This window comes from Bombina bombina, chromosome 1 (assembly GCF_027579735.1).
Source record: "Bombina bombina isolate aBomBom1 chromosome 1, aBomBom1.pri, whole genome shotgun sequence".
Lineage (NCBI taxonomy): Eukaryota > Metazoa > Chordata > Amphibia > Anura > Bombinatoridae > Bombina > Bombina bombina.
The window spans coordinates 1,376,004,099-1,376,018,047 of NC_069499.1; the positions used below are offsets into that span (position 1 = coordinate 1,376,004,099).

The 13,949-nt window shown below is 41.4% G+C and overlaps 1 protein-coding gene across 9 annotated transcripts in view; it reads left to right on the forward strand.

The window, feature by feature from the left end:
• The window catches only part of UBAP2L (ubiquitin associated protein 2 like), a 283,364-nt gene that overhangs the window by 251,816 nt on the left and 17,599 nt on the right, over window positions 1-13,949 (forward strand). For 6 of the 9 annotated variants that reach the window (XM_053704446.1, XM_053704452.1, XM_053704449.1 and 3 more), the window contains one exon: window positions 3,879-3,926. The exons of the other annotated variants lie outside the window; for them this stretch is intronic. In XM_053704446.1, coding sequence (XP_053560421.1) covers window positions 3,879-3,926 — 48 coding nt within the window. The remainder of the gene's footprint in view (window positions 1-3,878; window positions 3,927-13,949) is intronic. 9 annotated transcript variants of the gene reach the window in all.

The following is a 13,949-nucleotide window of genomic DNA, read 5'->3' on the forward strand; positions in this document are numbered from 1 at the left end:
ATCTGTCTCAGGGGACATCTGTCTCAGGGGACATGTTTTCGGAGACCTTCCTGGGTGATTGTGACCACGGACGCCAGCCTGATAGGCTGGGGAGCAGTCTGGGATTCGTTTAAGGCACAGGGACTTTGTTCTCAGGAGGAATCTGCTCTCCCCATAAACATATTGAAGTTGAGAGCGATATTCAATGCCTTGATCGCTTGGTTTCAGTCAGACAACATAACCTCAGTGGTTTACATCAATCACCAGGGAGGCACTTTGAGTTCCTTAGCCATGAAGGTGGTGGCTCGGATCATTCAGTGGGCGAAGCTCACAATTGCTGTCTGCCATCCACATTCCAGGAGTGGACAACTGGGAAGCGGATTTCCTGAGCCGACAGACTTTTCATCCCGATGAGTGGGAACTCCATCCGGAGGTGTTCTCCATCTTAACCCTCAAATAGGGGGTGTCTGAGTTGGATCTGATGGTGTCTCGGCAAAATGCCAAGCTTCCAAGGTACGGTTCAAGGTCAAGAGATCCACAGGGCCGCTCTGATAGATGCTCTGGCGGTTCCATGGGATTTCAATCTAGTATACCGGTTTCCTTCGTTTGCTCTCCTTCCACGAGTCATTGCTTGTATCAAACAGGAGAGAGCATTGGTGATTCTAATAGCTCCTGCGTGGCCTCGCAGGATCTGGTATGCAGACCTAGTGGAGATGTCATCTCTCCCTCCTTGGAGACTTACGCTAAGGAAGGACCTACTACTTCAGGGTCCCTTCCTCCATCCAATTCTCGTTTCTCTGAAGCTGACTGCTTGGAGATTGAACGCTTAGTTCTGTCTAAGCATGGATTTTCTGATTCGGTCATTGAGACCATGATTCAGGCTCGCAAGCGTGTTGCTAGAAAGATTTAGCATAAGATATGGCGTAAATATCTTTATTGGTGTGAATCCAAGGGCTACTCTTGGAGTAGGGTCAGGATTCCAAGGATTTTGTCCTTTCTCCAAGAAGGTCTGGAGAAGGGTTTGTCAGTACTCTGAAGGGTCAGATTTCTGCTTTGTCTATTTTGCTGCACAAGCGTCTGGCGTCTTTTTGTCAGGCCTTGGTCCGAATCGGGCCTTTTGTTTAAGTCTGTTGCCCCACCTTAAAGCAAAAGGGATCTAAAATCCCTATAGGAGGCGCTAAAAACAGTGACAGTGTGTCCTAAGAAATGCAATATCTCACTTATATTAACACAACAGATAAGATAATCCTAGTAAACAATACACAAGCTCTTGTTAATATTGTCACCACAAAACCTAGGACCACCTAAGTAAGCTAAACGCCACAAAATAATATAAATGGTATATACAGTGTATACATGCACAAGTGATAATAGGAAAAAAGGGTTAATGAATGTTATAGTGGGGTCAAAATGGCTGTAGATCTCTCAATAATGAAAGAAAGTTATTCATATAGAACCAGTCCATTGAAGTATCAATGTAAACAGTCAGTCCCAAGGCAAGTCCTTTTGGTGTGGTAAGTGTCTTGGGTGATGATGAAAACTTGTATGACATCCGTTCAGAACAGGCAGCACTTTAACTTCTCCATAGGTGATGAGGCAATTCTATATATAACAAAGGAAAGAGGCGCCGTATGTGTGAATCAGTATAACAAACTGGATGAAAGCACACAGAATACACAGGGTATTCATATGGTATAAAGGCACCCTCTTGTGCCAATAGAAGCAGGGTGGTTTTTAACAGCAGACGAGCTAGCTGAACCAGGGCAATGTACTGGATACAATGGTGCAGTCACCCCCAGATGGATGGTTGGGCTCAGATGATGTTTCACTCCCACGAATAGAGAGGTAGCAACAAAGGATGCACAGGGGAGTCTATACCAAAACCTCCTAAGGTAGCGTAGTGAAAGATGCACACAGCAATGAGAGATTTTGTATAAAACGTTTAAATTTATTTAATTAAACAGTATAAATGGCATGATGAAACAGTTGATTCCGTGAAACGCGTTGCATATACTGTTTTATTAAACAAATTTGAAAGTTTTATACAAAAGCTCTTATTGCTGTGTGCATCTTTCACTACGCTACCTTGGGAGGTTTTGGTATAGCCTCCCCTGTGCATCCTTTGTTGCTACCTCTCTATTCGTGGGAGTGAAACATCATCTGAGCCCAGCCATTCATCTGGGGGTGACTGCACCATTGTATCCAGTACATTGCCCTGGTTCAGCTAGCTGGTCTACTGTTGAAAACCAGCCTGCTTCTATTGGCACAAGAGGGTGCCTTTATAGCATGTGAGTACCCTGTGTCTTCTGTGTGCTTTTATCCAGTTTGTTATACTGATTCACACATACGGCGCCTCTTTCTTTCCTTTGTTATATATAGTGTTGCTCCACCTTGGAGCCTTAATCTTGTTCTTAAAGTTCTGCAGCAGGCTCAGTTTGAGCCACTGCATTCCATAGATATTAATTTGTTATCTTGGAAGGTTTTGTTTATTACTGCTATTTATTCTGCTCAGAGAGTCTCTGAACTCTCAACTTTGCAGTGCGATTCCCATCAACTCATTCATGCATAGAAGGCAGTTTTTTGTACAAAGTTTGTTTTCCTTCCTAAGGTTGTTTCAGATAGAAATATCAATCAGGAAATTGTTCCTTCTCTCTGTCCTAATCCTCCTTCTCATAAGGCACGTTTGTTGCACAACTTGGATGTTGTGCGTGCTCTTAAGTTCTATTTGCAGGCGACTAAGGATTTTCGCCAGTCTTCACTGTTCGTTTTTCGGGGAAACGTAAAGGTCAGAAAGCTACTGCTACTTCTCTCTCTTTGGTTGAGAAGTATAATTTGTTTGGCGTATGAGACTGCTGACAGCCTCCTGAGAGAATCACAGGTCACTCCACTAGGGCTGTCTCTTCTTCTTGGACTTTCAAAAATGAAGCTTCTGTGGAACAGATTTGCAAGACTGCAACTTGGTTGTCTGCATACTTTTTAAAAAATGTTATAATTTTGCTTCGGCTGAGGCTTCTTTTGGGAGAAAGGTTCTTCAAGCAGTGCTGCCTTCTGTTTAGGTCCACCTGTCTTGTCCCTCTCTAGTCCTCTGTGTCCTTTAGCTCTGGTATTGGTTCACAACAGTAATTGAGGACGCTGTGGACTCACCTTTTCTTAGGAAAAAAAACAAAATGTATGCTTACCTGATACATTTCTTTCCGGATATGGTGAGTCCACGGCCCCGCCCTATATTTTAAAGAGAGTTTTTTTTTTGTTTGTTTTTTTACTAAACTTCAGGCACCTCTACACCTTGTGTTACTCCTTTTCTCCATTTTCCTTCGGGTGAATGACTGTGGATTGTGGGAAGGGGAGTGATACTTAACAGCTTTGCTGTGGTGCTCTTTGCTGCCTCCTGCTGGCCAGGAGTGATATTCCCAACAGTAATTGAGGACGCAGTGGACTGATCATATCCGGAAATAAATCAATTTATCAGGTAAGCATTCCCCCCCCCCCCGCTACATTAGCCCAGTTAAAACCACAATCCAGTCAAATCTCTCTAATCCAGTCAAACTATTTTGTTTGTTTTTTAATCACCGTAATAATTATTATTGATCTGTCCTCACGTTCTGTTGCACATTAAAGGTGGTTATATGAGGAATTGGTATTTGTATATTTTCAGACTTCAGGTGACATTAGTTCATGATTGAATATTTCAGTGCTCTGCTAAACACTCATCTTGGTGGGTGTGGGGTTGGTAAAAATAAATATTTTCCCTGTTAAAATTATAGAATTGGGCAAATATGCCACTAATTTTTGGCCCCTTTTCCATTTTCTAACTTTTATTCTAGTGGAATTGGTGGTTTCACACCAATACTTTTCCAGTGCTAAAAATCTGTCCCTTTATTTTGCATATCCGGCCCCAGCTGCCACATTTGCAGATATTGTGTTACCAACTGCTGCAAGATGATCAGGTAAACATAACCGGACACCCCAGCACATGGTGGGGGCTCTGCTAGACATTCAGTGTCTCTCTACCTTGGTGGGGAACTGGTTACACGCTCTCAGACACATTCAACTTGCACTCACTCATTGCTGTTTCACTGGTTGGTGATTGGTGTTGCTTTTTACTCCAGTACAGTCAGGACCTGTCACCCACTGCATGTGGTCTTAATTTGTAATATTTCTAAAAAATTATTGTCCTTCAAACAATAGATAGCAGATGCATATAAATGCTATAACGTAGAAATACTTCAAGTCGTCTTTTGAAACGCTCAGCACCTCATTGTGGCTGAATCTGCAAATCAAATTATAGTCTGTCAATCACTGGCTACACCAGCTTTCCAAATCAGTCTTATATAAGCAAATAAGGTTGGAACTCAAGTAGCCCAGTCATAATGACTGATTAATAAACCACCTATGCTCAATAAGTGAGATTCTTAAAGGCACACAGAATGCAGCTACTTAGAATGTACTGAATTTTTAAGTTTTAAAACAAAATTAAGTCAAAATTAAACTTTAATGATTGATAGAGCATGCAACTTACTAATTTACTCCTATTATCAATTTTTGTTTGTTCTCTTGGTATCTTTATTTGAAAAAGTAAGAATGTTAGCTTAGTAGTCGGCCCATTTTTGGTTCAGCACTTTGGTAGCGCTTGCTTGTTGGTTTCTAAATATAGCCACAAATCAGCAAGCGCTTACCGGGTGCTAAAACAAAAATGGGCCAGCCCCCTAAGCTTACATTTTTGCTTTTTAAATAAAGATACCAGGAGAACAAATAAAAATTGATAATAGGAGTAAATTAGACAGTTGCTTAAAATTGCATGCTCTATCTGAATCATGTAAGTTTAATTTTGACTGGATTATCCCTTTAAAGGGGCAGTAAACTATTTGAAATTGTAAGATAATTAAACAACTTTGCAATAGACTTTATCTTGCCCCCTTTCCTGTAATTTAACCAAGAAAATTAAAAGTAGTCCCATTCTGAGGATTGAAAGGCCACATGGCAGGCTTCCCTAAGCCTAACCCTGTTACATATATGTCCCATTAACATTAGCAGAGATCAGATAAGAAAAAACAAAACAATTGAATGTTTGCAAATACAACTGTAGTGGCTAGCTGTATCTACTCCGGTAACGAGTCATGATTGGCTTCTCCAAATAAGACGAGTGGTGGGTTGAGATGGGCTATTGAAAAATAATTGCAGCAAACAAAAATGTTCATGCAAAGTTTTATTCACACTCACATAGTATGTTAATTTACTGCAGGACACAAAAATATTGTAAAAAGGTTTTAGTTGTCCTTGCAGGCAGACTTTTCTTCGCTCATGGCTCTAGAAATATCTCCCCCCTCCCAACAACAAAATTCAAATTATCTTGCCCCTTTAATCAACACTTTCCAACATATATAGTAAATGTTAACACTTTTGTTGTCCAATACAAAAATTACTACAGGGATGTCCAATGTTTCCTTTAGGGTTGGTGGGGAAAAAAGAAAGAAAATGTGCTTGACCATTGGTTGAGTCACCTGTTCTTGCACTTTTCAGCAGTAATGTTTCCCCAAAATAATTTGTTTAAAATCTGCACAATAGATGCATGACTACATTTATGCAAGTTTAGATTACACTAGCATATGCTATATGATAACATTGTGCAGATTAGGCAAAGCAACATTCATCCTTTTAAGTTTCCTGTAATCTTTATTTTTTAATATATTTATGCTATAAGATTAATATATTATGTTATAGAACTATATTGCACTGTGCCATGCAGCATGATGTGTCCTTGCTGTCTGCAGTCTTTGAAATAGATCATTCCTTTGCTTCCGGAAAGTCCTTATGAATGCTTTTGGTGCTATCTCACAGCACAAGATTTTCTTTCATGTAATTTTTAAGAGTCCATGAGCTAGTGACGTATGGGATATACAATCCTACCAGGAGGGGCAAAGTTTCCCAAACCTCAAAATGCCTATAAATACACCCCTCACCACACCCACAATTCAGTTTTACAAACTTTGCCTCCTATGAAGGTGGTGAAGTAAGTTTGTGCTTGATTTTTTTTTTGTTTTCTTCTATAAGCGCTTCTAAGCATTCTGAAGCCCAATTCCTCTCAGAGTACAGTGTTTGTCAGAGGGATGTGAAGAGAGTATCGCCTATGGATTTTATGGTTTTCCTTGCGGGAAATCTTTTCAAAGGTTCCGTTATTGGTCATAGGAATTCATCTCCTACCTCCCTTTTCAGATCGACGATATACTCTTATTTACCATTACCTCTGCTGATACTTTTTAAGTACTGGTTTGGCTATCTGCCATATGTGGATGGGTGTCTTTCGGTAAGTATGTTTTCATTATTTAAGACACTCTCAGCTATGGTTTGGCGCTTTATGTATTAATATAAAGTTTTAAATATATGTATTTTACTTATATTTGCCATGAGATAAGAAAGATTGTCTCAAGAACCTAAACAATATAAATGCAGTGCCTACACGCTGATCGTATTTCTCACCAAATACGATCCAAGTGATACTTCAGTACAGGTTAGGATGTGGGTGGCGCCCGTGGGCTAACTGCATAAGAAAATACCTTACTCGAAAAATATTAATAACAAGATAATTAAAATTACTCTTGCTAGAAAAATTAAGGATGTGGCGTCTCTTAAAAAACTTTCCTAAAGAACTTTCAATTATAATTTATGTACACATAAGTTATCTGTATAATTTAAGAACCAATTAAAACATTCCTTCATTCATAAAAATATGAGACATTTATTAACATATAAAACCAATTGGAGTGACACCGGTGTCAGAAACATTAACATAAGATACGCACAATACAAGTGACCATTAACATTTCCTATGCGTGATTAATATATATTTTATTAAAAACTGATAATTATTGAACGTTGAAATTAAAAAACCTAAATTCTAAATCCTCTTTACGACTGACTTTTTCTAAAAGGACAGTAGAATACCAGAAGCTAGGAGCAGTATTTATATATTCGGACGATTTTGGCTTCTCTAAACCCTGGAGCTCAATCAAATCTCATAATTTGTGGAAGTCCTTAGTTTTCTTATGGTGCAGTCTATGTAGAAAGTATATCCTTATATATAGGCAATTTTCAAATGTCTGTTTGGATTTCCAATGTGAATTTATTTCTTGTAACAATATAAGAGAAATAGATACAATGTAAATGAATGGTTTAACAGGGTAAATTTGACCACAGTTGTTTGTATGTGATAATTGTGGATACAAAGTCAGTAGGTAATAGTATGAGGTGAATTTGACCACAGTTGTTGTTATACCTTTGAGGTCGAGAGTATTCACAGTGTTTTTATTGTACTCACTGTTTCTTCTGCGTCCTCCGCCTCTGGTAATTGCAGTGATAATACATACTCACTGTTTTTCCGGCGTTCTCCGCCTATCTGCATGCTCCTGTATTCCGATGATGCGTGTCCACGTATAGCCAATCTTTGGTGATTTCTAAGAGTGCGCACTCTTTTGAACTTGCTTGTAATTTTCAAACTCCTACCGCTGCGGTTATGGGAGTTAATACAGAGTCTTGGTCCGGTGATTCAGGAGCTGTAAAAAATGGAACGTCTACGCGTTTCAGCTGCTCAGAGCCTTTGTCAATATGATCCTTCTTTCTCCTGTTAAGTATAGTCAGTCCACGGGTCATCATTACTTATGGGATATTAACTCCTCCCCAACAGGAAGTGCAAGAGGATCACCCAAGCAGAGCTGCTATATAGCTCCTCCCCTCTACGTCACACCCAGTCATTCTCTTGCACCCAACTAATAGATAGGATGTGTGAGAGGACTGTGGTGATTAAACTTAGTTTTTTATATCTTCAATCAAAAGTTTGTTATTTTAAACGACACCGGAGTGTGTTGTTTCCTTCTCAGGCAGAATTTGAAGAAGAATCTACCTGAGTTTTTGTATATGATCTTAGCGGACGTAACTAAGATCCTTTTGCTGTTCTCGGACATTCTGAGGAGTAAGGTAACTTCAGATCAGGGGACAGCGGGCAGGTTCACCTGCAGAGGTATGTTGCAGTATATTATTTTCTAAGGAATGGAATTGACTTTGAAAATACTGCTAATACCGATATAATGTAAGTACAGCCTTAAATGCAGTAGTAGCAACTGGTATCAGGCTGACATGTATATATGTTTACACTTAAGTATTTCTGGGGAATGGCACTTCACTGGGAAAATACTGTATGCATATAACTTTTAGCCTAACTTGCAGTGTGAGCGACTAGCAGCAGGCTTTTTAATGACATTTCATATATTAGATTTTAAACGTTTACTGGCATGTTAAATCGTTTAATTATCTGAGGTACTTGGTGAAAATTGTTTTGGGCTTTATTTTCCACATGGCTGTTGTTGTTTTAAATTAAAACAGTTTACTGAGCTTCCCTCACTGTAGTAGTGTGAGTGGGAGGGGCCTATTTTGGCGCTTTTACTACACATCAGAAATTCAGTCACAGTCTGTCTTTTTCTCCCTGCATGATCCAGGACGTCTCCACAGAGCTCAGGGGTCTTCAAAACTAGTTTTGAGGGAGGTAATCACTCACAGCAGACCTGTGAGACTGTGCTTGACTGTGATAAAAACGCTTATATTGTCAATTGTTATACGTTTTTTCTGATATTAAGGGTTAATCATCCATTGCTAATGTGTGCAATCCTTTGCTAAATTTGGTTTATATAACTAATCCGGTTCATTTTTATTCAACTGTGTCAGTTTTTTGTGTGCTTCTTAAAGGCACAGTAACGTTTTTACATATTGCTTGTAAATTTAGTTGAAAAGTATTTCCAAGCTTGCTAGTCTAATTGCTAGTTTGTTTAAACATGTCTGACACAGAGGAAACTCTTTGTGCAATATGTTCAAAAGCCAAGGTGGAGCCCAATAGAAATTTATGTACTAATTGCATTGATGCTACTTTAAATAAAAGTCAATCTGTACATGTTAAGCAACATTCACCAGACAACGAGGGGGAAGTTATGCCGACTAACTTGCCTCACGTGTCAGTACCTGCATCTCCCGCTCAGGAGGTGCGTGATATTGTAACGCCAAGTACATCAGGGCGGCCATTACAAATCACTTTACAAGACATGGCTAATGTTATGACTGAAGTTTTGTCTAAATTGCCAGAACTTAGAGGTAAACTAGATCACTCTGGGATGAGAACAGAGTATACTGATAATGCTAGGGCCATGTCTGATACTGCGTCACAATATGCAGAGCATGAGGACGGAGAGCTTCATTCTGCGGGTGACGGATCTGATCCAAATAAATTGGATTCAGACATTTCAAATTTTAAGTTTAAGCTGGAAAACCTCCGTGTATTACTAGGGGAGGTGTTAGCGGCTCTGAATGATTGTAACACAGTTGCAATCCCAGAGAAAATGTGTAGGTTGGATAAATATTTTGCGGTACCGACGAGTACTGACGTTTTTCCTATACCTAAGAGACTTACTGAAATTATTACTAAGGAGTGGGACAGACCCGGTGTGCCTTTCTCACCCCCTCCTATATTCAGAAAAATGTTTCCAATAGACGCCACCACACGGGACTTATGGCAAACGGTCCCTAAGGTGGAGGGAGCAGTTTCTACTTTAGCTAAGCGTACCACTATCCCGGTGGAGGATAGCTGTGCCTTTTCAGATCCAATGGATAAAAAGTTAGAGGGTTACCTTAAGAAAATGTTTGTTCAACAAGCTTTTATATTACAACCCCTTGCATGCATTGCGCCTGTCACGGCTGCGGCAGCATTTTGGTTTGAGTCTCTGGAAGAGACCCTTGACTCAGCGACATTAGATGAGATTTCACTTAAGCTTAAAACCCTTAAGCTAGCTAATTCATTTATTTCTGATGCCGTAGTACATTTAACTAAACTTACGGCTAAGAATTCCGGATTCGCCATTCAGGCACGCAGAGCGCTGTGGCTAAAATCCTGGTCAGCTGATGTAACTTCTAAATCGAAACTACTTAACATACCTTTCAAGGGGCAGACTTTATTCGGGCCCGGTTTGAAAGAAATTATCGCTGATATTACGGGAGGTAAAGGCCATGCCCTGCCTCAAGACAGAGCCAAACCCAGGGCTAGACAGTCTAATTTTTGTGCCTTTCGTAATTTCAAGGCAGGAGCAGCTTCAACTTCCTCTGCTCCAAAACAGGAAGGAGCTGTTGCTCGCTACAGACAAGGCTGGAAACCTAACCAGGCCTGGAACAAGGGCAAGCAGGCCAGAAAGCCTGCTGCTGCCCCTAAGACAGCATGAAGTGAGGGCCCCCGATCCGGTAACGGATCTAGTGGGGGGCAGACTCTCTCTCTTCGCCCAGGCTTGGGCAAGAGATGTCCAGGATCCCTGGGCGTTGGAGATCATATCTCAGGGATATATTCTGGACTTCAAAGCTTCTCCTCCACAAGGGAGATTTCACCTTTCAAGGTTGTCAACAAACCAGATAAAGAAAGAGGCGTTTCTACGCTGTGTACAAGACCTTTTACTAATGGGAGTGATCCATCCAGTTCCGCGGTCGGAACACGGACAAGGGTTTTACTCAAATCTGTTTGTGGTTCCCAAAAAAGAGGGAACCTTCAGACCAATATTGGATTTAAAGATCCTAAACAAATTCCTAAGAGTTCCATCATTCAAGATGGAAACTATTCGGACAATCTTACCCATGATCCAAAGAGGTCAGTACATGACCACAGTGGATTTAAAGGATGCTTACCTTCACATACCGATTCACAGAGAACATTACCGGTATCTAAGGTTTGCCTTCCTAGACAAGCATTACCAGTTTGTAGCTCTTCCCTTCGGGTTGGCTACGGCTCCAAGAATCTTTACAAAGGTTCTGGGCTCTCTTCTGGCGGTACTAAGACCGCAAGGAATTTCGGTAGCTCCGTACCTAGACGACATTCTGATACAAGCGTCAAGCTTTCAAACTGCCAAGTCTCATACAGAGTTAGTACTGGCATTTCTAAGATCACATGAGTGGAAAGTAAACGAAGAGAAGAGTTCTCTCTTACCACTCACAAGAGTTCCCTTCTTGGGGACTCTTATAGATTCTGTAGAAATGAAAATTTACCTGACAGAGGACAGGTTAACAAAGCTTCTAAATGCTTGCCGTGCCCTTCATTCCATTCAACACCCGTCAGTGGCTTAATGGTAGCGGCAATGGACATAGTTCCTTTTGCACGCCTGCACCTCAGACCGCTGCAATTGTGCATGCTAAGTCAGTGGAATGGGGATTACTCAGATTTGTCCCCTACGCTGAATCTGGATCAGGAGACCAGAGATTCTCTTCTATGGTGGCTTTCTCGGCCACATCTGTCCAGGGGGATGCCCTTCAGCAGGCCAGACTGGACAATTGTAACTACAGACGCCAGCCTTCTAGGTTGGGGCGCTGTCTGGAATTCCCTGAAGGCTCAGGGATCATGGACTCAAGAGGAGAGTCTCCTTCCAATAAACATTCTGGAATTGAGAGCAGTTCTCAATGCCCTTCTGGCTTGGCCTCAGTTAGCAACTCTGAGGTTTATCAGGTTTCAGTCGGACAACATCACGACTGTGGCTTACATCAACCATCAGGGAGGGACAAGAAGTTCCTTAGCGATGATGGAAGTATCAAAGATAATTCGCTGGGCAGAGTCTCACTCTTGCCACCTGTCAGCGATCCACATCCCAGGAGTGGACAACTGGGAGGCGGATTTCCTAAGTCGCCAGACTTTTCATCCGGGGGAGTGGGAACTTCATCCGGAGGTCTTTGCCCAAATACTTCGACGTTGGGGCAAACCAGATATGGATCTCATGGCGTCTCGCCGGAACGCCAAGCTTCCTCGTTACGGGTCCAGGTCCAGGGACCCGGGAGCGGTCCTGATAGATGCCTTGACAGCACCTTGGACCTTCAGGATGGCTTATGTGTTTCCACCCTTCCCGATGCTTCCTCGTTTGATTGCCAGGATCAAACAGGAGAAAGCATCAGTGATTCTAATAGCGCCTGCGTGGCCACGCAGGACCTGGTATGCAGATCTAGTGGACATGTCATCCTGTCCACCTTGGTCTCTGCCTCTGAGACAGGACCTTCTAATTCAGGGTCATTTCAAACATCAAAATCTAATTTCTCTGAAGCTGACTGCATGGAAATTGAACGCTTAATTTTATCAAAGCGTGGATTTTCGGAGCCAGTAATTGATACCTTAATACAGGCTAGGAAACCTGTTACCAGGAAAATTTACCATAAGATATGGCGTAAATACTTACACTGGTGCGAATCCAAGGGTTACTCATGGAGTAAGGTTAGGATTCCTAGGATATTGTCCTTTCTACAAGAAGGTTTAGAAAAGGGTTTATCTGCTAGTTCGTTAAAGGGACAGATCTCAGCTCTGTCTATCCTTTTACACAAGCGTCTGTCAGAAGTTCCAGACGTTCAGGCTTTTTGTCAGGCTTTGGCCAGGATTAAGCCTGTGTTTAAATCTGTTGCTCCGCCGTGGAGCTTAAACTTAGTTCTTAACGTTTTACAGGGTGTTCCGTTTGAACCCCTTCACTCCATTGATATCAAGCTGTTATCTTGGAAAGTTCTGTTTTTAATGGCTATTTCCTCGGCTCGTAGAGTCTCTGAATTATCAGCCTTACATTGTGATTCTCCGTATCTGATTTTTCATTCAGATAAGGTAGTTCTGCGTACTAAACCTGGGTTCTTACCTAAGGTAGTCACTAACAAGAATATCAATCAAGAGATTGTTGTTCCATCATTGTGTCCTAACCCTTCTTCAAAGAAGGAACGACTTCTGCACAATCTAGATGTAGTCCGTGCCTGAAATTTTATTTACAGGCAACTAAAGATTTTCGACAAACTTCTTCCCTGTTTGTCGTTTATTCTGGACAGAGGAGAGGTCAAAAAGCATCTGCTACCTCTCTATCCTTTTGGCTTCGTAGCATAATACGCTTAGCCTATGAGACTGCTGGACAGCAACCTCCTGAAAGGATTACAGCTCATTCTACTAGAGCTGTGGCTTCCACTTGGGCCTTTAAGAACGAGGCCTCTGTTGAACAGATTTGCAAGGCTGCAACTTGGTCTTCTCTTCATACTTTTTCCAACATAGGTGTGTCCGGTCCACGGCGTCATCCTTACTTGTGGGATATTCTCTTCCCCAACAGGAAATGGCAAAGAGCCCAGCAAAGCTGGTCACATGATCCCTCCTAGGCTCCGCCTACCCCAGTCATTCTCTTTGCCGTTGTACAGGCAACATCTCCACGGAGATGGCTTAGAGTTTTTTAGTGTTTAACTGTAGTTTTTCATTATTCAATCAAGAGTTTGTTATTTTCAAATAGTGCTGGTACGTACTATTTACTCAGAAACAGAAAAGAGATGAAGAATTCTGTTTGTATGAGGAAAATGATTTTAGCAACCGTAACTAAAATCCATGGCTGTTCCACACAGGACTGTTGAGAGCAATTAACTTCAGTTGGGGGAACAGTTTGCAGTCTCTTGCTGCTTGAGGTATGACACATTCTAACAAGACGATGTAATGCTGGAAGCTGTCATTTTCCCTATGGGATCCGGTAAGCCATGTTTATTACGATTGTAAATAAGGGCTTCACAAGGGCTTATTTAAACTGTAGACTTTTTTTGGGCTAAATCGATTGATATTAACACTTATTTAGCCTTGAGGAATCATTTATTCTGGGTAATTTGATTTAATAATATCGGCAGGCACTTTTTTAGACACCTTATTCTTTAGGGGCTTTCCCAAAGCATAGGCAGAGTCTCATTTTCGCGCCGGTGTTGCGCACTTGTTTTTGAGAGGCATGGCATGCAGTCGCATGTGAGAGGAGCTCTGATACTTATAAAAGACTTCTGAAGGCGTCATTTGGTATCGTATTCCCCTTTGGGTTTGGTTGGGTCTCAGCAAAGCAGATACCAGGGACTGTAAAGGGGTTTAAAGCTTAAAACGGCTCCGGTTCCGTTATTTTAAGGGTTAAAGCTTCCAAAAT